Here is a 22525-nt window from a genome sequence, read left to right as displayed (position 1 = left end):
TGCAGACTCCACACTCAGTATAGAGTCTGACCCAGGGCTCAATCCCATGACCTGGGATCATGACCTGAGCCAAAATCAAGAGTCAGACACTCGACCAACTGAGCCATCTAGGCGTCCCCCATTTTTGCACTTTTGAACTTTATATCAAATGTATGATTTATCTGTGACAAATGAGTAAAATCATTTAAAAATATTTTTGAATCTCAAAGCTACTATGAACTTTATGCTAACATGCTTGAAAATCTAGAGTAAACGGACGGCTACCTAGAAAAACGTATTGCCAAATTTACCTGAAGATGAAATGGAAATTTTAAATAAACGTGTAACCTTTGTTTAGTTTTTTACATGTTGACTTATTTATTTTTGAGAGAGAGAGAGATGTGACTGCATGTGAATGGGGGAGGGGCAGAGAGGGAAGGAGAGAGAGAATCCCATGCAGGTTCCACAGTCAGCATGGAGTACGATGCGGGGCTCAATCCCATGACCGCGAGATACAACTTCGAGATCACGACCTGAGCTGATATCAATAGTCAGAGGCTTCCTGACTGAACCACCCAGCGCCCCAACATATAACCTTTAAAGAAATGGAATCAATGGTAAAACATCTGCCCATAAAAAAAGTACCAGGCAGTGATAGTTTTATAGGCAAAAGGTTTTACCCCGCTTCTTGGAAAACACAGCTCTTATGCTGTACAAACTTAATGTTGGTTGAAAGAGCAAGTTAGCAAAAGACTGGCATGGTATGAAAATACTTACTTCAAAAATTTAAATACAGAAACCATTCTGCGAGGAGCAGCATTGCCAAACGCGACTCTGGTTAGCACCCCCTCCCTGCAGCCATTCCACAAACACAGACAACAAGCCAGTTGAGGGGTGCCCCCTTTTCTCAGCTAAACAGTTGGCGCCCATGCTCAGTTTCCCGTGGGTTCAGGGGCTGAGGCATTGTGACGTGACATAGCTCTGTCCCATGGCTCGAAGCTGCACAGCCAGCATCACACCTAGCACACCACTGACAGGCTAGCCTTCTGAGAAGGCAGGTCCATGCTAGAACCTCTGCTGGACTGGAACCCACCTCTTTGAAGGCCTGGCATGCCTCCCTAGGAGAGGATGAGAGCCTGGGGACCACATGCAATCCACCTTGCAAAGCCAGGCTTTGTGATTTCCTTTCCCTCAGTGAAGCCTCTTCCTCAACCCAGGCAGATGATGTTGTGGAATTTATGGTGACCCAGGTGGCAGCCCAGAGGGGACTCATCTGGCAGGACAGAAATAACACTACATACTTATGGATATATCTATATCTATCTATATCAATATCTATATATACCTATATAGCAATGTTATAAAACATGGCAAAGGGTTTGAATTATTTTCAAAATAATGGCTACCTTTGGGGGCTGATGGGAGGGCAGAAATCAGGGAGACGCCCAAAGTGGGGGGCTCTAACTACACCTGTCATGTTGTACATATGATGCCTCTTTCTTTTCCTCCTCACTTGTAATCCATTATCAAGTTCTGTGGTGTGTTAAAGATGGCCACAAACTTTTTGCTTTTCCTCCCTTTAAGCCGTGGAATCTCTCCCATCCTGTCCGGAACCCGGACTGGCCTTTTCACCTGTTTGAACCAACAGGGGGCAGCAGAAGTGATGAAGAGACAGCACCGGGCCTAACCTTCCGGGAGGCCTGAGAGCTTGTGCTTCTCAACGCCCTCAATCCACCTGCCATGCTGGAAGGAAGCTCAGGCCAAGCGGCTGGATGATGACAAAGCACGTGGAGGGGGAGAAGTCATGCGGAGGAGCACTGAGGCGTCAGTCGTGGGAAGGCTGCCAGAAGAGCCACCCAGCTGTGCCCTGCGGGTTCCCGGCCCACAGAATCCTGGGAAGCCATAAATTGCTGTTGTTTTAAGCCAGTGAATTATGAGTGGCTTGCTGTGTAACAGTAAATACTTAAACAAGTCGTGATAGCTTTCGCTTGGGAACAAATCCCAGGTCCAGCCTCTTCTTCCTGCTCCTGCTCCTGCCCCACCCACCTGGGTCATGCCCCGCCCCCCCATCCCCTAGTTCCCAAATCCAACCGCCAGCTCTAATTACCCTCCGAATAAAATCTGAGCCCCTGTCCTGGCCGGCCAGGAAGGCCCACCTCTCCAGTCCCACCTGACATTTCTAGCACTCTGCTCCAGGCACACAGGCCATCTTGTGGCTGCTCCAATTTGCCCAGCTCAGCCCCTCTTCACAGATTGTGCACTGGCGGGTATCCTTGACAGGAGGGCCCTTTCCCCAGCGCTTTATGGGACTGACTTCCTCCCTCCATTCACCTGATTCTGAGTAGGTGCCACATCTCTCTAAATGTCTTTCCTGACATCTGATCGAAAGACGTGTCCTCTGCCCATCACCCCCCCATCCCCTGCACACTGGTTAATTTTCATTCCTGACAGTGGTGCATACAGTCTATTTATCACCCCACCCCACCCCCAGAAAAAGAAGTATTAGGAGGACATTTTTCCACCTTCCCAGTGCTCAGTTTGTAGAAGGTTCTGATACAGTGTGGAGTGAATGAAGGAGTGAATGAAGGAGCATGGGAAGGAGAGCTGGGCACCTCATGCTATATTATTTTCACTATATTTCAAAATCTCTCTTCTTCCCAGTCTTCCAATGACCCCTTCCTTCCTGGCCAACCAAAGCAGACCTGAAATTCAAAGTCACCTCCTCAGAGACATCTTACCAAATAACAATTAAAAATAGCCACACAGTTTCTTGAGTACCTCCTGTTGCTGTAATGCTATCTTCATCAAGGATCACTCTCTGATTTTTCCTGTTCTTTGTTGTCTGTTTTTCCTGCTAGAATTACAAGCTCCAGGAGTGCAGAGGCCACACCCCTGCTATGTCCTAAGAATCTAGAACAGTGTCCACCACAGAAAGATGCTTGATACCTATTCACAAGATAATGCTGAATTAGTACAACAAACAGGAAGTCAGGCTTTAGAAGACACACAGATAACAAAGGACATTAAAAAGAGCTCCCCAAAGGGCTCCTGGGTGGCTCAGTCAGTTAAGCGTCCGACTTTGGCTCAGGTCATGATCTCACAGTTCAAATTATTGGTTTATCTGGAATTCATTTTAAAAAATTTATTTGAATAAATTTGATAGAAGAGATCAATTTAAAAATTAGCTGAGAAAGTAATACGATTGACATTGAAATAAAATAAAATAAATGACAGTTACGATCCTCAGGAGAATTCAAGAAGACACCTCACACAAAAGGAACAGAATGCTATGAAAGAAACCGCCAAGAATAGGAAAGAGGTTTTCGGAAATCACAAATGGATGCCAAAATGAAGCTTTCAGTACAGGAGATGGAAGATGAAGTCAAGAACATCTCTAAAATTTTCTGGGGCATCTGGGTGGCTCAGCTGGTTGAGTGTCTGACTTCGGCTCAGGTCCATGAGTTCAAGCCCCACATTGGGCTCTGTGCTGACAGCTCAGAGCCTGGAGCCTGCTTTGGATTTTGTGCCTCCTTCTCTCTTTGCCCTTCCCCTGCTCACACTCTCTCTCTCTCTCTTAAAAATAAATAAACATTAAAAATTTTTAAAAAACATGTCTACAATTTTCAGAAGAAGAAGAAAAATCAGAAAATGTGAGAGAAAAGATAAGCAACATCTATTGTAACTAAAAGGAGTTCCAGAAGAACAAACAAAACCAAACCTCAAAGACAAAAAGCAGAGGAGGAAGATATTATCAAAGAGAATACAATAAATTTTCCAGCCCTAAACAGCTGGCCTACGCAGTGCCAAGCAGCATGAATGAAAAAAAGACCCTCACCCACATCTTGTGGTGATGAGATTTTGGAAGACCAAGCATTCGGAAGATTCTAAAAGCTGCCACAGAGGAGGGGGGAAGAAAACAAAAGTCATCCACAAAGCAAGGAGAATCAAACTGCATTAGAGGACGATAGAGAGGGCTCTTCCAAGTTATGAAGGCAGACAATTTCCAGCTGGGACACAGGGAGGGCAAAGTGAACCTGCTTCCAGGAATGCCCAGTCTCTTGTGTGCGTCTGCATAAGCCTGTGCTAGGAGTCTTCTGGATGATGTGCTTCATATAAGCAAGGGGCCAAAGACTTCTGAGTAGGAGTCAGAAATGGGGGGTGGAAGTAAAAAGAAGAGAACAGGTGTTCATCCCTTGGGCCCCACGGGGCAAGGATGACACTGAGTCCCTGGGCCAAATCGCAGTAATGGGAACATATCACTGAACACCACAAATGCAACCCAAAGGTGCGTCAACACTGACAGAATCAGTATGGGTGAAGCAGCTGGGAGACGTGGCACAGAAGTGAAGGAAATCATTTATCACGGCAGGCAGGCCACGGACACTGGCTCAGCCGATGGAGCAGATGTGCAGGCATATATTCCCTATGTAGAGAAATGGTAATGACCTAAGGAACTGGAATTAGAAACAGGAAATAGACACCCTTCTGGGAGTTGACACTGGCGCTTTGCCTTAATGTCTGTTCTGTGTCACTCGCTTCTTTACTCAGGGGTGTGTATTACTTCGATAATTTTTAATGTGCTTATTCTTTGATCTTGCAATTCTGCTGGGTCACAGGCAGTAATAACTCTTACAATAACAAGCAAAATGTAGAAATAATCTAAGGACACTTTAATGGAAGACTGATTACATCGATTTTATTCTAGTCATGCTATGCACGAGCACATGAAAAAGACTCCAAGACAACTCAAGGAAAAAACGTTGCACAACACATGTACAATTGAATATCATCCATGTAAAACCAGAAACACATACAAAAGAATGGCGTGTGTGTGTGTGCGCGTGTGCGCACGTGCATGTGCACAAGTGTGCAGGAGGCTGGGAAGGAAACACACTCAGTTAACAGTGATCACTTGGAAAAGATGGAAAAGGAACCAAAAAGTACAGTGGCTTTATCTGTATTGTATGAATGTTCTATGAGAAATGTGTGTAATTATACACAAAAACCTTTTTCTTAACTTTGGGGTGCTTCCTGCCCACTGTGGGGCAAGGGCTCTCTGCTTGCTTTTTGCTTTTGAACCCAGAGGTGCTGGTGATGTCTGCAGCAAGACATGGGCAACTGCCCACCGGAGACTTTCGATCTTGACCGCCAGGCTGAGGTGGAATTGCCTGAGGGCCCTGTCCTGGCCTTCCTCCGCAGGAAGCCACCTGAGGTCACCTGCCAGTGTTTAAGCGCTCATCTCAAGTCCAAAATAAGCTACTAAAAGGAACTTTCCAGTGTCAATTCTTGTCCTTTTGTTTTCAAATTCCAATCTCAAATTTACATCATCACATTGGTTCTTGTTTTTTTTTTAATTTATTCATTTTGTGAGAGAGAGAGAGTGAGCAGGGAAGAGGCAGAGAAAGAGGGAAAGAGAGAGAATCCCAAGTGCAGAACTTGACGTGGGGCTCAAACTCACACACTGTGAGATCAAGACCTGAGGTGAAATCAAGAGTCAGACACTTAACTGACTGAGCCACCCTGGCACCCTATCACATGGTTCTGTATCCAAAATAATGCACTACAATTTTTCAATACTTTTAAATATCTCTAAAAAAAATAAAAATAAAAAAAAATAAATATCTCTAAGTCTCTGATAAATTCAAGATGGCAAAATTAAGTTATTTTTGTTCTTGGTTCTCTTGAAACCACCAGGTGGACGATTTTCAATCAACACCTAGGGACGTTTCCTGGCCACTGGATGTTGGATGGCGGTAGATGGGATAAAGACTGCTAAGCACAACCCCAGTAAGAATGAGCAAAATTAAGTATAATCCTAAGAAGTTATTTACAGTTGAAAATATAATTTCTAACAAGTGTATGATTTTTTTTACATAAATTCTTTTTTTAAGTATTTATTTATTTTGAGAGAGAACAGAGAAAGCGAGTGGGGGAGGGGCAAAGAGAAGGAGGGAGACTGAGAATCCCCAGCAGGCTCCGTGCTGTCAGCCCGGAGCCCGACATGGGGCTTGAACTCACAAACCATGAGATCATGACCTGAGCTGAAATCAAGAGTCAAATGCTTAACTGACTGAGCCACCCAGGCGTCCCTGCTAATGTATGATTTCTTCTATAACATCAGGGTTATGGGCTCAGGATGCTTGAGATGCGTGTTACTGCTTTTTTTTTTTTTTCTTTTTTTTCTTCTGTCTTCATGATAAATGCCAATATACAACAAGATGTTTAAGTGGAATCTGGACAAACTAAACACAAGGGAGGCCAGGATGGTAAAGGACTTCCAAAGAATATTGGAAGCCCCCTATTTTCATTTATCAGGGTTCCTGAAAATGTGTGTGAAATCCATACACTAAAGTTTGGACTTATATCTTATTGCAGACAGAGGGGTCTATTCCCAGAGAATTAAAGAATTTCATAAAAATCCCTAATTATGGCTGCTTCAAGGTCTGACTCATGTGGACCAGGAAACCAGACAGGTGGAAGAAAATCCTTGTTCCTCTGTACTGGGACCTGGCAATGTCTACACAGATACTTTCCTGCTCACAGGCCACTGATGGCTCCATAGGGGCCCAGGTGCAGGGCTGGGGGAAAAAAAAAAACCCTCTCTTGGCCACTGAATGCATGTCAGGTGGGTCTTGGCTGGTCCCCAGTGAGCACAAAGGCTTTCAGGTGGGACCGCCCTGCCCATCTCTCATAAAGGGAACCGAGTAAAGACCAATGTCGGGTAGGGGAAGATGGGCAGTGGGTAGGGGCCGAGGCCCTGGGTGACCTTCAGGCTCTTGCCACCTAGAATGGGTGCTCCCAAGAGCCGCCATGACAAGATGCAGGGAGTGGGTGGGAGGCAGTTCTTTCCTTGGGTCCAGGTGGCCAAGGCCTAATGTTGGTGCACAGACCAAGGAGCAAAATCCCAGTGATAACCAAGTGGAAGCCTTCTTGCTCTTGAAGGCTGCGGGATGGTTTACTCAGCCTAAAAAAGGAATCCGCAGGGAGTGAGGACAAGACATCTGCTTTTCATTATTTCAAGAAAGGGGTTAAGGGATTCTTATCAGCTAAGGTGGGTGGAGCTGGATGCAAGGAAGGCAGGACTGGTCCCACCACATAAACTTCCGAACAGAGTTGCCCATAGAATGGCTGGCATTATTTGAGCAGTAGTCAGTTTCCCATTGCTAGAGGTAAGCAAGTGCATTCTGGACAAATAATCAGAAGATGTAAGCCACAGACGGAGGTTAATGTTAAAACCCCCATCAAATCCAGAGCTTTCTGCAGTGGGGCAGGGCTTTGTGGGCATGAAGCACAGCTGTGTCAACTGCTACCCATGTGGACGGATGCCCACAGCCGTTTCTCCCACCCCCAGGGCCACGGGTTGGCCTCCCTTCCTTTCACCTCACTGAGTAAGGGATTCTTTACTGGATGCTGGCTGTGGTCCCTGGAAGGCCCAGTGCTGCCCCTGAGGCCAGGCTGAGGTTGGGACATCCCCCTGGACCTCGGTCTCCTTCCAAGCAAAGCCCTGTCCGCCCTCCTGGCTCCCATGGTATGCACACAGCCTGGCAGACGCCAGCAGGACACCGCCTCCAGGCACATGGGCTGGCAGTTCCACTCCGGAAGGCACACGTCAGTGTGGACCTGTCCCCTGTAGGATCTCTTCCAGCGGCCCGCCAAGAAAGCACACTACCACCGGAGTGGCACTTCCTATTTCAGCCTGTTTCCTTGTTCTATTTCTGGAAGGCAAGAAGAGAGCCCCTACTCGAGCAAACCCCTTGGCTCTTAGGAAGCTATTTTTAACACAGATTTGAAAAAGGCAAAAGAAAAAGAGAAGGACGCTAAAAGCGGCTATGTAAAAACCTGGGATTTGAAGAGCTTCTGGAATGTTCCTTCTCCTCCTTTGGTCCATGCTCGTTCAGTGGAGGACAGTGCTCTGAGAGGCAGGCAGCTGAAGTCAGGACTGCTCACAGAGCTGTGGGGTATGTGAGCCACCGCCAGTGACGTCTGCCCAAGCCCCCCTCACCCTCCACGATCCAGAAGAGGCTCACCAAGAGTTCTTGGCTTGAATTATCTAGAAGTTTGTTCACCTCTCAACTTTCCAGGGAGCCTCACCTCAGCTGGCAGGACAGGTTTTTCCACTCTGACTGGTGTCAGACTCGGAAGAATGCATAATGATGTGTTTGTTCACATAGATGGCCCCACAGCCCCAGCCCAGTATCTCACTGACCCTCGATCTATCCATACACACTCTACACTCCTCCACGCTTTCTAAATGCTCCTCTTGAACCTCAGGCAAGCTGACTGCTGACAGAGCTAATAAGGTTGCAACAAGCCTTCCTGGGACACAGCTGTGCTGAGCAAACACAGGACAGGCACAGGCAGAACCCCCTGGGACCACTGGGCAACTGGTGAAGTACTTGCAGCTTCCTGGGCTTTGGAAGGGCTAGCCATTCTAAACAGGCACAAGATGAGGTATACAACCCATACAGGTAAGGGCATGAAAAACACACCTCGTACACATCTGTAAACACACACAAAATGTCTCAGCACCCCAAACTCGAAAGTAAAACGTGAGTTCTTTCCTGATTTTTGTTAATGTTTGGATCTTTTTCTAAACTATGTTTGGAGGCATCATAATAACTTTATCATTTCCAAAGTATGTTATTCTCCAACCATTTTTTTAAAGTTTATTTTGGAGAGAGAGAGAGAGAGGGAGAGAGCGTACGAGTAGGGGAGGGGCAGAGAGAGAGGGAGAGAGGGGGAGGGGGGGGAGAGAGAGAGAGAGAGAGAGAGAGAGAGAGAGAGAGAGAATCCCAAGCAGGCTCTGTACCATCAGCACGGAACCTGATGCCGGGCTCAAACTCACGAGCCGTGAGATCATGACCTGAGCTGAAATCAAGAATCGGATGCTTAAGTGATTGAGCTACCCAGGCACCCCTCTTCCAAGCATTTGTAAAAGAGAGAGCTTCTGGAGTGAAAGCAAGCTGCTCCTACATTGACTATAATCAGAGTCTCATTGGTTTGCTTCCTGGCAATTTTCCTTAGGTGGATTGGAGTGGGGGTGGGGAAGCAGGGCTCCCTGTGATCCCAGAAGGTCTGGGAGAAGGTGGGCAGGACACAGCCAGCCCATTTGCTGGGGGAACAACCCAGATGGCGGGTACAGCTTCAGGCTCATGGAGTCAAATATTCCATTTGTTCCAGAAAGAAATTAGGAGGAAAGAGGCCAGCTGACGTGGATTTGACCTTGAAAGTGAGCGCTGAGGTGTGCCAGTTAGATCCTAATCACAACACACTGGTATTTAAAAAGTCAACACTTTTAAAAATAAATTGCAGTGTTATTCTTCTGGTTGCAAACATAATACAAAAAACAAACAAACAAGAAGCAAACAGAAAAAGGAACACAAGTTCAGTGCAGAAAACATAAACCCTGCAGGTGAGCACAGAGCAGTGGCTGTAATGTCCATGTGACTGTGCTACCCTTTGAGTGTCACCTGCCCTCAGTCTGTGGTCTTGGTGTGTGTATTTGCATTTTGTGAAAATAAAATCCAACACGCGATATTTTTAAACTGGGCCTGCAGAGCTCTGGGGTCAAGGTGAAGACCCACAGGTGGGATTCACCAAGCCCACCCCTCACTACTGCCCATCAAAGCAACTCCACTGTTAGCTGTTACATAGGCTCCAGGTAGGAGTTCAGGGGAGGAAGGCACTCTGCTGGCTGCTTAAATAAATAAATAAATAAGAATATATACATAAGGTACATTTGATTTTCCAAAGGACTGAAGCCCGCCAACTCCCATCATCGCAGATGGAACGGCGGACACCAATTTTTCATGTCTGTCTGTATCCACAGCCTGGCCACGGCCTCCTCACAGATGGAGCTCTTGATTTGGGCTCTCCCCTGTGACTTGCTTTGGCCAAGGGCAACGGCGTGCCATTCTGAGCCAAGGCCTTAAGAGACCTGGCATGCTTCTGCTTTCTCCACTTACATCTCTGCCATTGGTAGGGGAAGAGCGTCCCCTGGTCTCAGAAGAACAGGAGTCACGTGAAGCAGAGCTTCAGACAGCTCCGTGCAATAGAGCCCCCCCCCCAGCCACCTGCCGGTGTGGAGGCCAGAAATAAACTGTCATTGGTGCATCCCACTGAGATCCTGTGTCTGCCTGAATCAGGGTTCGGAGAAGTTGAGCCACTCAGTGGAGGTCACCCAGCACTACGAATTGAATGCAGTCCCGATTAACCCCACAGGCAGGCCCTTAAGCCCCCCACCCTTCCCCCAACCCCGACCTTACATTGTGTGAATCCCATTGTGTGTCTGCCCACTGCTTCCCTCTCAGTGAAAAGAAAAGGAACACAGTCATGGGGCGCGTGGGTGGCTTAAGTTGGTTGGTTAAGCGTCCAACTCTTGATCTTGGCTCAGGTCATAATCTCACAGTCTGTGAGATCGAGCCCCGCGTCAGGCTCTGCGCTGACAGTGTGGAGCCTGCTTAAGATTCTCTCTCTCCCTCTCTCTGCCTCTCGCCTGCTTGTGTGCGTACTCTCTATCTCAAAATAAATAAATATGTAAACTTAAAAAAAAAAAAGAAAACACCGTCAGAAGCAACCTGTGGGGTTCAAACAAGACAGTCACAGAAGTCCTCGTCACTCTAGCGAACATGCAATTAGCAGGGCCTCTGGTAATAGATTTAACATCAGAGCCACAGGTAATAGATTTAACATTCCCAGTGCCTGTGGGATCCTGTGGAGGTCCCCATGGTGATGCTGTTCTGTGGAGGGGACAGGCAAGGAGTGGGGGGGTGTCCTCCTCTGCCCTCATTCTTCCACTGCTCTCACGGGGGTTCAATGGTGGCTATAGGAGGCCAGAAGGGGCCTGACGTCTGGCCACCAAGTAAGCAGCCCATTGCCAGCAGGAAGGGAGTGCTGAAAGTCGTCCCTGAGGGTCCCAAGGCGGGACTCCCACCCTCAGCTCCTCTGCAACCACCTGTGGTACCTTTCTACTTTGGGAGTGCGGGCATAAATTTGCACTTCTTCATGGAGTCCTTAGGAGAATTCAATTACTATTATAATTCCTTAACAGAGAAAATAATTGCCGTAATGCTGAGCCATAGGACAGAATTGTCCCATGCATTTCAGGCCACTTTCCTCTTATCTTCTTCAACTCTGTGGTTTATGTGTTTTGTCCTCACATAAACACCTCCCTTAGCATCAGGGATTCACAAGACATCACCTCCCCTGGGGGCCCCCTCCCTCCAACCCCCAGCACCTAGAGCAGTCCCCAGTGGGGGCTGCATGACTCCCATAAGCTCCTGTACCCTTGTGTGTGTCCTATGGTTCATTCAGAGCAGGGTGGTGGCAAATCCTGAGATTCCACTGGGGAAAGAGGCCCCTGGAGCAGAAAAGACTTTTCTGAGCCTGCTTCTTCTAAGCTAGTGGGGAACCCTTCTATGGGAGAAGGGTAAAGTCCAGACAGACCTCAAAGGGAAGAAAAAATGGGGGCTGGGTAGTTTCAGTGCTTGGCCTCTCAGTGCACATGAACATTTTCTGGTTATCTGTCTTATCTCAGGCCTGGAGGCAGGGCTGGATCCATGTCTGTTCAGAGTCCACTGGCCCAGGTCCCCAGGATCCATAAGAATCAGTGGGGATCTGTGGACACTTCAGAAAGTATCATCTCAGCCTTGCACTTGGCGGGTAGACCAGAACATCAGCAGGACCTGGGAGCCTATTAGAAACACAGGCTCTGGGGGCCCCCAGACCTACCCAGTGGGCATCCACAGGTCACCAAGATTGCCCGGGGACTCAAGTATATACTACAATTTGGGAAGTGCTGCTCTACGGACCCAACCCATTTAGACCAATTGATTCTCAGTCCCAGCTGCACATTAGAATCATGGAGAGGGGGTGGAACACTTTTTTTAAATGCTTATGCCTAGGGGCTTCCTGGCCAATGGTAGTTTAGACATCCCAGTGTTTCTGAGGGCGAGGGTAGAGAGCCACTCATTTAGGTCATCAACTCTTGACCAGGAAGGGGACTAGGCAGATCCCCTCTAGGGTTTTTTCAGATGCCACAGTCACCCACCCAGTAAACCCCAATGTCCCTTGCAAAGAGGAGAGATAGGTAGAATAATGGAGCTGGAAAGTAGAGGTGCTACCCAAACAGCGGGTATCATGTTCTGCCACAGGTCACCTTTCTAACAAGCAGCCAAAAAGAGAGAAAAAAAAAAGACATATGTCGTTAAGAGAGAAATAACTTTTCAAAGGATGCAAGTCGAACATTCTGGGAACATTTAGTGCTGGGCAATGTCAAGAAACAAATTCTTTTCCCATTTCATAATCTGATTTATGCACAAAGAAATCTTCCAGGAACATCACCCTAGTTAGCTTTTGGGCATTTTCAATGAAGAAAAACACTCGAGTAACTGGACAATATCTGGTGAGCCAGGTGCACTGTTGGATCGCTAACTTGATGAAGGGTACAAACACCCTGGCCCTCTCAAACCCAACATATGGGCCCTCTCATATCCTACACGATGGCCTAGATTTTAAGGGCGAGAAATTCTAGAGTTAAGACACGGTTCAAACAGCAGTTCTGCCACTTATAAATTGTTGACCTTCACCACGTATCTACACATCTCTTTACTCTCAAGTTCCTCAGCTATAAAATGGGGGTAAATATCCATTTTATAGGTCATTGTGAGAATTCAACAACCTAAAACACTGAATCTAGTGCCTGGTATGTACTAGGGACTTAACAAATATTTATTGTTAACAACAGTATCTCTGCCTATCAGATAAAGGGTTAGCATCCAAAATCTATAAAGAACTTACCAAACTCAACATCCAAAAAACAAATAATCCAGTGAAGAAATGGGCAAAAGACATGAATAGACACTTTTCCAAAGACATCCAGATGGCTAACAGACACATGAAAAAATGCTCAACATCACCCATCTTCAGGGAAATACAAATCAAAACCACAATGAGATAGCACCTCACACCTGTCACAATGGCTAAAATTAACAACTCAGGCAACAACAGATGTTGGCAAAGATGTGGAGAAAAAGGAACTCTTTTGCATTGCTGGTGGGATTGCAAACTGGTGCAGCCACTCTGGAAAACAGTATGGAGGGTCCCCCAAGAAATTAAAAGTAGAATTACCCTATGACCCAGCAATTGTACAACTAGGTATTTATCCAAGGGATACAGGAATGCTGATTCTAAGGGGCACATGCACCCCATTGTTCATAGCAGCACTATTGACAGTAGTCTAAGTATGGAAAGAGCCCAAATGTCCATCGATGGATGAATGGATAAAGAAGATGTGGTATATACATACAATGGAATATGACTCAGCAATAAAAAAGAATGAAATCTTGCCATTTGCAACAACGTGGATGGAACTAGAGTGTCTTATGCTAAGCGAAATAAGTCAGTCAGAGAAAGACAAATATCATATGACTTCACTCATATGTGGAATTTAAGATACAAAACAGATGAACAAAAGGGAAGGAAAGCAAAAATAATATAAAAACAGAAGGGGCACCAACCATAAGAGATTCTTAAATACACAGAACAAACTGAGAGTTGCTGGTGGGGTACTGGGTGGGGGATGGGCTAAATGGGTGATGGGCATTAAGAAGGACACTTGCTGGGATGAGCACTGGGTGTTATATGTAAGTGTTCAGGGTTCTATTCCTGAAACCATTATTATACTATATATTCACTAACTTGGATTTAAATTTTAAAAAATACTGATTAGGAAATGAAAAAAAATAAAATTAAAAAAAAAAGAATAAAAAAAAAAACCTCAGCAGTGTCACTGCCATCCTCTTAACTTGTGTTAATAGTGTTAAAAGTGGTAAAACACATAGGGATGCCTGGGTGGCTCAGTCAGTTGAGTGTCCAACTCTTGATTTCAGCTCAGGTCAGGATCTCACGGTTCGTGGGATAGAGCCCTGTGTCAGGCTCTGTGCTGACAGTGTGATGCCAGCTTGGGACTCTCTGTCTCCCTCTCTCTCTGCCCTTTCACCACTCACATTCTCTTTCTCTCTCTAAAAATAAATAAATAAATAAGTAAGTAAGTAAATAAAACATTAAAAATTTTTCAAAAGTGGTGTAACTAACTCAACTAACTCTAGTGGAAATCTGGCCATACGTATAAAGAGGCTTAAAAGTGTTCAAACCTAATAATCTCCCTACAAATCTACTTTATGGAAATAGTCTTAAGACTAAGTGTAAAAACAGGAGGGGATGTTTTTGGTAAGATTTAGCAACTAGAAGCAACCTATATATCCCCACACACCCCATAGGAGAGTGAGGACTAGGTCAATCATGTTACACAGTGTTCCCACATAAGATGTTTCACCAGATCATACGAGCTAGGTGACTGGTGAACTTAGGAGGAAAAAAGTAGGATAGTAAACTATACACTATAAAATTAAAACAAAATCCCTGAAGCCCAGAAGGAAGCAGACTAGAAGAGAACATCTCAAGACAGTAGCAGTGCTTGTGTTTAGGGCAGTGGCACTCTGGGCAATATTTTTTTTTTTTTCCTACTTCTCTCTTTTTTAATAAATATGCATCATTTTTATCATGAAACCAAATCCCCATCAAAAAAACCTTTAACCAACATGAAGTAATGCCCTGATTCTTAGGATCCTTGGCTCCATAGTAAATTTTGGCCCACAGCCCCCTAATGTTTAGAATTTAAGTGAGAATCCCACGATAAGTTTTATAATGAGACTTTCACTTTAACCCTCAGGTTGAACACCCCTGGTTCTAGACTCTCCACAGGACAGGAACTGCAGGTTGTGCCCAGCATGTGAGACTGGCCCTGCTCTTACCATTATGGGTCTCCATGGCACGTTCTGGACACACAGCTGAGCCCTCTGGACCCACACACCAGTACATGCTGGGCGGTCGCCGAGACATGCCAGCCATCAACTCTCGGTGGCTATTCTCCAAGTCAGTTTTGGCCAGGGTCACCGCCGCCACCGCTGCCCGGAGGGTGGACTGAGGCACAGACACGCCGTCATGGCTGAGCAGAAAGCAGTCTCGTTCTGGTGGTGAAAAACATTATAAAATCAGAAAGCTTTTCTTAATTGTCAAGTTCCTTCTTGTACCCTTGCACACATTTACTATTTATTTTATTTTTTTTAATGTTTTTTTCTTAAATGTTTATTTCTGAGAGAGAGACAGAGACAGAGCATGAGCGGGGGAGGGGCAGAGAGAGGAGGAGACCCAGAATCCAAAGCAGGCTCCAGGCTCTGAGAAGTCAGCACAGAGCCTGATGCGGGGCTCGAACTCACGAACCATGAAATCATGACCTGAGCCAAAGTCAGACGCTTAACCAACTGAGCCACCCAGGCGCCCCAATACATTTACTATTTATACATCGCACAGGTATTTCTCTTCTTGCAACATTCTTGACATTCTGTCTGTCTAGCCATGCCCAGTCAGGTGGGGGCAGTGAAAGGATGAGCTGCCCCCACCCCAACTTGCACCCCGCTGATCATGTCTACTTAAAAACAGTCCTAAGAAACCCCAACAATGACAGACACCTACTGGTAAGGGCTCAGCCATTGTTTAGTCAACACATAACCCCTGTCAACTGCACAGCGACATCGATATGACTACATGAGGCTTCTGTTTTCAGGGGCTCACACTCCAGCTGGGGTGGGGCAGACTCACTTTAAACTGGTCACAATATAAGGTTTTCCCTCTGCCCAGGACCAGCTCTTCCAGAAGCCCAGAGGCAAGCATGTAATCCCAAAGAGGCAACCAGGCAACAGTCCTGAAGTGAGGGTTCCAGAAGGCATTGGTACTGGTTATGAAGACAAGTCAGTGTGCACCCTGGGGGATAACAGAAAGGAGCCCCACATTTTGCCTGCCTTGATACATCTGGCAATGTCTGTAGGCATTTTTGGTTGTCACAACTCAGGGCCTGGGTGCTACAGACATCTAGTGGGTAGAGGTCAGGGATATTACTGAACTTCCTATAATACACAGGGCACCACCCACAACAGAGAATTATCTGGCCCCAAACTAGCACAACTATGATAAATGCTGAAGCAGAGTGTGGTTCTCTCATGCTGGGCTCCCACTGAACTTGGGGGGGGGGGGTGCCCCCAACACAGGTGACATCCATTGCCTTGAGGGAAAGACCCAGGTCCAGCTCAGGCCTGGCATGGGATATATTGCACAGTGGGGAGGGGATTAGTATATGAAATGTGTGTGTTTCTATTAGTGTTGGTGTAGAGTCTACACTATCATGACAAGTCCTCTGGGGCAAGACTTGCCAAGCTCCCCCTTCCGCTGCCTTTAGGAGTACAGCCCCCCTGGGCCAGGTGCCCGATTTCCAGGCTCTAGATGAGGCAGCCCCTGTGCTCTTCCAGCCTTATTTGGTAGCTTGCTCAGTGCCCATACTGTTCAGGGCACCTTCTAGAACCTGCTCAGAACCTTCTAGAACCATTACATAAGTAATTAGCAACTATTCTCTGAGACAGATACCTCTGAAATGGAGACTGATAAAGTGTAGTAAAAAAAAAAAAAATCAAGGTCATATAAATCATACCCAAGACAATATGGAAAGGAAAAAAGCACAGTTTGGATGTCAAAGGCTTGGACTGTCTCCGTCACAGATCAGCAGTGTAACCTCAAGCCAAAACTTATGTGTGTCTCAGTTTTCCCATCTGTTAAAAATAGACATGCAGCCTCTCACCCAGGGAACCTCTTGGGGTGGCTATGTGACTTCAAGTAAGGTAAATTTTCTGGAATCACTTTCTACAATAGGGCCAGAGTTGTGGTTCTTACCTACAATACCAGCAGGAGGCCTGGGAGACCAGCAGGGTCTCCCTGCTGCTCTCTGATTAACAAGCTCAGAACATCAAGGCTGGAGGGCAGAGCACTGGGACTGTCTCATCTTAGAGTCTGGAAATCGGGCACCTGGCCCAGGTGGGTTGTACTCCTACAGGCAGGGGAAGTGGGAGCTTGGAAAGCCTGCCCCAGAGGACTCGTCCATGATGCACCCCCACCTTTCTGAACTAAAGAGTGAAAGGTCTGAGGAAGCCATACATAGGAAAGCTTGTGTCTGAAGTTTGGGAGCCTAAAAATTCCAAGGAGAAATGATCAATCTGGACAAAATTTAGGAGACCATCAAAGCACTGTACATTGCAAAACCTGATTAGGAAAATCAAACTGAGACAGGAAAATCAACTTGAAGACGAAAATAATCTCTGTCTTAAATTAAAGGCTCCAGGGGCGCCTGGGTGGTTCACTTGGTTAAGCGTACGACTTTGGCTCAGGTCACGGTTCGTGAGTTCGAGCCCTGCATCAGGCTCTGTGCTGACAGCTCAGACCCTGGAGCCTGCTTCAGATTCTGTGTCTCCATCCCTCTCTGCCTCTCCCCCCACTCATGCTTTGTCTCTCTCTCTCTCCCTCTAAAAAAATAAACATTAAAAAAACTAAATAAATAAAAAGGCTCCAAATCCTACAGTAACATTCAGAAACCAAGAGGCACAGTTCCTATCTGCTTTCAAACACCTCTTAAAATCAGCTACCACATACACCTAACAACACCTCAAAATCCAAATGCTAGTAGATGTTCCTTCTGAAAACAGAAGTGTCTTACCATAGAATGCTTTTAAGTGATAAAAAAAAAAAATCGTTAAAATATTTTAGGCCAACCCTTGCCCAGCACATTTTGTTCCCCTTTTCATTTTCAGTTTCCTTTTGAAAAATCACTTTACCAATGAAGGATTTTTTACCACTGGAGTAGTTTTTCAATTGCAATTTGTATGTTGGCTTAGACTCTAAGGTAGAAGTTTTAAAATGAGGTAACTCAGTTTTTGCTCAATTTTTGCCCTCAAACGGATCTTTGCTTCTTCCTGCTCCTTTTGGGTTTAGATCAATGCAACAAATCATGGTTGTAAGTTACAGGTCTATCTTGCCATCATGGTGTATATACATTCTTAAGAGGGTTTCGAGAGGATTTTTTTTGTAATAATTATTTTAATAATCTTTAAAACCTCACCAATTTTCATTTGCCAGTTCTTTATACCTGCATTAATGAATAAACCTGAATACTTAACAAAAAAAGAAAAAAAGGAACTTGACCTTCATTGTACAGATGTTTTCATTGGGCCCTTTCCATGGAGTGAACTGCCATGTAATTCATGAAACGTACAGCTGGTCAGGAAGGGACAGTTACAAAGTTTCAGACACAGGATAAATAGAGAGAAACATAGGAGGACCTGCACCTCCTCACCTGTCTTTTCAGGAGGCTTGGAAAGGATTGCCAGTACCGGGAAGACCCTTGCAAATAAAGCATGTGAGTAATTCTCATATTATCCAGTAATTTCTTTGACTGAGAAGCCTGGTAGGGATGGTTGGCCCATGGTCCTTGACATCCTTTTGGCACTGCTAGTCTCCCTGACTAGTTACTGGCTTGCTACAAAATGTGTTTAATGGATTTGTGAGCCTCAAAATATCATGGAGCTGCAGACCAGAGAAATGTGTGGTCTCCATCTCAGATGAGCACCCAAGGGGTTTGGGAACAGAAGCCCTTCAGGAGTCTGAAACCACAAACGGGTTAAGGCTGTCCATTCACCATTCGATCACTATACCATGTGTCCTGGGCACCTCTTAGTTCTAGGAGTGAAGACCCAGCAGTGAGCAATACTGGTCTGTGTCCCTGGAGCTCCAGAAGAGACTGCCAGGTAATTAAAGGAGAAATGAAATACATGAAGAAGGAACACAACACCAGGGGAGGCTCCAGAAGGACAGCGACAGAGGGTTGTTGAGAAAGAGGCTGAGCTTAACATGCTGGCCATGTGAAGACTCCAGGGCCAGCACTGCAGAGGCCACATGCTGGAGAGTGAGCTGGGCCAGGATGGCTGGTGGGGGGCAGGGGTGGCTTGGGCAATGGCCAGGTGGTTGATGATGGCAGAGGCCGGATCAACTGAGGGGAAGGAGGTGTCCTAGATTTCACTCCAATCACAAGGAGAGAAGCCATGGCAGGGTTCTAAGCAGAGGACTGATTCACATTAAATCACATTCTGGGAGTAAATCACATTCTGATTCACTTATTAAAAAAAAAAAGAAAATCACTCTGGCTGTCAAATAAAGAATTGGAGAGGGGAGGATTGCAATCATACCGGAGAGAGATGCTGATACCTTCGGGCTAGGGTTGAGACTGTGGGAAGGAAGGGTTGAGCCCAGACACCTAGGTAAACCCAACAGAACTTGCTAACACTGAATTCAAGGGATGGAGGTACAGGCTGGGGGCGAATTCCCTGCAACTGAGCAACTGAGTTGACTAGGGAGCTATTTCCTGAGATGTGGAAGCTTGGGGGAGGGAAAGTCTGGCTGACCCCAAAACCTCCTTTACGGACAAATCAGGTGTGAGGTTTGTATGTTTTTAACTTAATTCCTTTATTCTTCAGGGACATAAGCAAAGGTAATTAAAGTCAAATCACAAAAGGCATTTTAATGTTAATGTTTTCCAAAATCGTGCTAGTCCACTTGTCCCTTTAATGTCTGGGTACTTTGTTACAATCGCTGGATGACCTCCAAACTCTAAAAAGAGCATATTCTTTGAGAGCCTTGCTGAACACTTCACTACAGGCGCCTGTTTCTCTACCTCTCTGACTCCTGCGGATCTGTTTGGGGAGAAAATTTCCTGGCCTCCAACTGTGCAGGGCCAGGTGGAGCCGGCCACAGGTCCCCAAACTCTCCCTCACCATCTTCCTCTGGCCTCAGCCTTCCTAGGCTCCGCTCCTTGCCCCGTCCCGGTCCTCACTCCGTCTCCGAACCCCTGCCAGGAAAGGTGGCCCTCAGAGACCGCCACAGAGATGGCGGGTTTTATCCGGACCTGGGCAGAGCCGCGCGTCCCGTGGACTCTTCGGGGGGTGCAGGCGCGCTGGGCCGCCCCCTTCAGCAGAACCTACCCCCCCCCACCACTCCACGATCGGCCAGAACCTGGGCACACGCATTCACACTCGCCCGCACACAAGAGCGCTCACACTCCGCCCGTGCCGGGCTGAAGGAAGAGGTTCTCTCCAAAGGCGGAGGAAACCTGTGGACTCCCTGGTGTAGCCTCCGACTTTTGTTTCTTGCCCCGGCTCCCGCGGCCCCGTCCCGCGCGGGGTTTCGGGGTTGCACCCCCGCCCCTCCGGGACCGCGCACCCTCCCCCACCCCGCGGGCCAGGGAGGCCGGGGGGCTGCCAGACGGGGATCGCCCGCGCCCGCACCCTCGGGGGCCCCCGGGCAAGGGCCACCTGGGCGGAGCACGAGGCCGCCCGGAGCGCGGGCCTGGGCTGCGGAGTCAGGCTCCCCGCGACCCGCCGCGGGAGGCAGCGAGGCCCCCCCACGGGGCGCGGACCCGGGCACTTACCTGCGGCGGCGGCGGCGGTGGCGGCGGCGGCGGCGGCGGGGCACGGCCCCGGGCGCCTGGGACAAGGGGCTGGGCCCGCGGGCCGGGAGGGGCGGACTCCAGCGGGCCGGGGCCTGGCCGTCCCCCTGCCCTCCGCCCCCCTGCGCCTCCGGCCGCGCGCGCCGGGGCCGGGCAGGGCCCAGACGCACTTCCTCAATCCTGCGGCCCGCGGGCGGGCGGGTGAGCGGGCGGCGCGAAGAGCGCGCGCGGTGAAGGTCGGCCGCTGCTGCTTCTGCCCACGAGGGGCGCCAGGGGTCCCTACGGTGGCCTGCCTCAGTTTCCCTAGCCGAAAGCCGGAGGTGCCAAGATTCGCCGCTCCTACCCTGGAGGCCGCAAGGCCCGCGAGCCCTTCTTGTAGCGCGAGGTCTCCTCCAGGTTTGGGTCCCCTGCTCTCTCGTCTCGGGGCAGGCTCAGCGACAAGATTGGTGGGTTCTCAGCTCAACCCAGCTTTCCCTCTGCTCTGCTCGGGGAGCTAAATATTCCAATTAACCTCAGACTTGCAGCTGTTAGGCGTAGACTCGCAGTAAATATTTAAAAGGCCGGGAATATTCACTTATGTACAACTATAGGGCGGTATGGAAATACATATTTTTAAAGCTTTCGTATTAGGCAAACTGTACCCCTTCCATCACATGAATGTACCAATTTAATTATGGATGTGTGTATGAGGATGTCACTATTTGGTGAATCATTTTTAATTGGGTGGGGCGTTTTGGCGGGGGAGATAAAACATGGAATGTTGGCAATTTCTTAGGTTTCAACCTAATGTAAGTATGTTCATCACACCCCTGCGGCCATTATACCAACGCAGATCGCAAAGACATACGTCCATGCTGCGGGCAGGCATCAGATTTGGCTCCACGTGCCCACCCCAGCAAGAGAAGCCTGCTTGGAATAAAGTAAATGGTTTGCAGCCCAGCAGGACCCTCACCCTAGACTCATGTAATGTTATGACTGGAACATTCCCAGGATTTAGCGTAAGACAGACAAATCGCCATCACCCTCACTGCCATTTCACAAACGCCAGGCAGCCGCAGGGTCCCCCGCACGACCCCCGCACGAACTCGAGGACGCTCTCAGTAGTGGCCCCTTGGCAAGGGCACAATCGGGCAGCTTTGCTCTGCTCCCAGGAGGCCGCGCCTCCAGCTCTCCTGCCACGGAACGCCCTTGCAAAAGGGTGGGTGCAGTTTTGCAATCCTGTCCTCAATACTTCGGTCCCAATTCCAACACTCAAAAGGCAGCAGTGTGATTGCTACCGAAAAGTCCCTAATAATTTGCAGGGCGTGGCGTCGCCTTCCTGAGTGAGCGCGGCAATCGCGGTGCGGCGGCTCCGAGGAGCACGGCCCCGCCATCTAGCGGCGCCAGGAGGAAGAGCACGCCCAGTACCCGGGGCGGACTCGAGCTCCTATGGCCAGTGTGGCAGGGGGCAACTGAACTTCCCTTTTTTACATGAGTTTGGGAATAGGCTAGGGAATGTCTACAAAGTAGGGAACAGCAGAGTGGACTTCTTTGAGCTGATTGCATCCCAGCATTTAACTCTATTCGTTAGGCATGCATTTGTCATGGGTTTGCATGGGAAGGTTATTACAGGTCAGTTAGGATTTATTCTTGCTTTCTTGGCCCGCGCTAACTGCTCGTCCTCTAGCTTTTGCTCTGCCTACCCGGGTTCTCAGCATCTCATGTTGGAATGATACTTCCTAAGGTGGAGTCAGGTGGATACTACCTCCCCGACCTAACATTTCTGCCTCCTTAAGGCCTAGTGACTGACTGCTGCCCCCCTCCCCACTCCCACTGTTTTCTGTGGCTGACTGCTACCCCACCACCCCACCCACACTGTCTTCTAGTCATTTCTTCAGCTGGGAACTCACTTTCCTCAGACATTACTTCCTGGACACCTAAAAAAAATCCCTTAGGGCATCTGAGTGGCTCAGTCAGTTAAGCAGCCAACTTCAGCTAAGATCATGTTCTCACAGTTCGTGAGCTTCAGCCCCATATCAGGCTCTGTGCTGACAGCTCAGAGCCTGGAGCCTGCTTCGAATTCTGTGTCTCCCTCTCTCTCTGCCTCTCTCCACTTGCATTCTGTCTCTCTCTCTCTCTAAAATAAATAAAATTTTAAAAAATCCCTTATTATCCACCTTCAAGCTC

General features: G+C 47.8%; 1 protein-coding gene across 2 annotated transcripts in view; it reads right to left on the bottom strand.

Annotated features, from left to right (window-relative positions):
• LRRK1 (leucine rich repeat kinase 1) overlaps nucleotides 1-20502 on the bottom strand; it is a 133266-nt gene extending 112764 nt beyond the window's left edge. Inside the window, exons 1-2 of one of the 2 annotated variants that reach the window (XM_019460087.2) lie at nucleotides 20342-20502; nucleotides 14793-15008 (exon numbers count right to left, since the gene is read on the bottom strand). In XM_019460087.2, the coding sequence (XP_019315632.1) occupies nucleotides 14793-14889 (97 nt within the window). In that variant the 5' untranslated portion in view covers nucleotides 14890-15008; nucleotides 20342-20502. Of the gene's footprint in view, nucleotides 1-7818; nucleotides 8085-14792; nucleotides 15009-20341 lie in introns of those variants that run through there. The other variant, XM_053888776.1, reaches the window with a different exon arrangement.
• Nucleotides 20503-22525: the final 2023 nt, after the last annotated feature.

The sequence above is a fragment of the Panthera pardus genome, unplaced genomic scaffold, assembly GCF_024362965.1.
Source record: "Panthera pardus isolate Hobbes unplaced genomic scaffold, ASM2436296v1 HiC_scaffold_24, whole genome shotgun sequence".
In the NCBI taxonomy this organism is placed as follows: Eukaryota; Metazoa; Chordata; class Mammalia; order Carnivora; family Felidae; genus Panthera; species Panthera pardus.
Note: the sequence above shows the minus strand (reverse complement) of the source record. Positions and strands in the feature narration are given on the sequence as shown.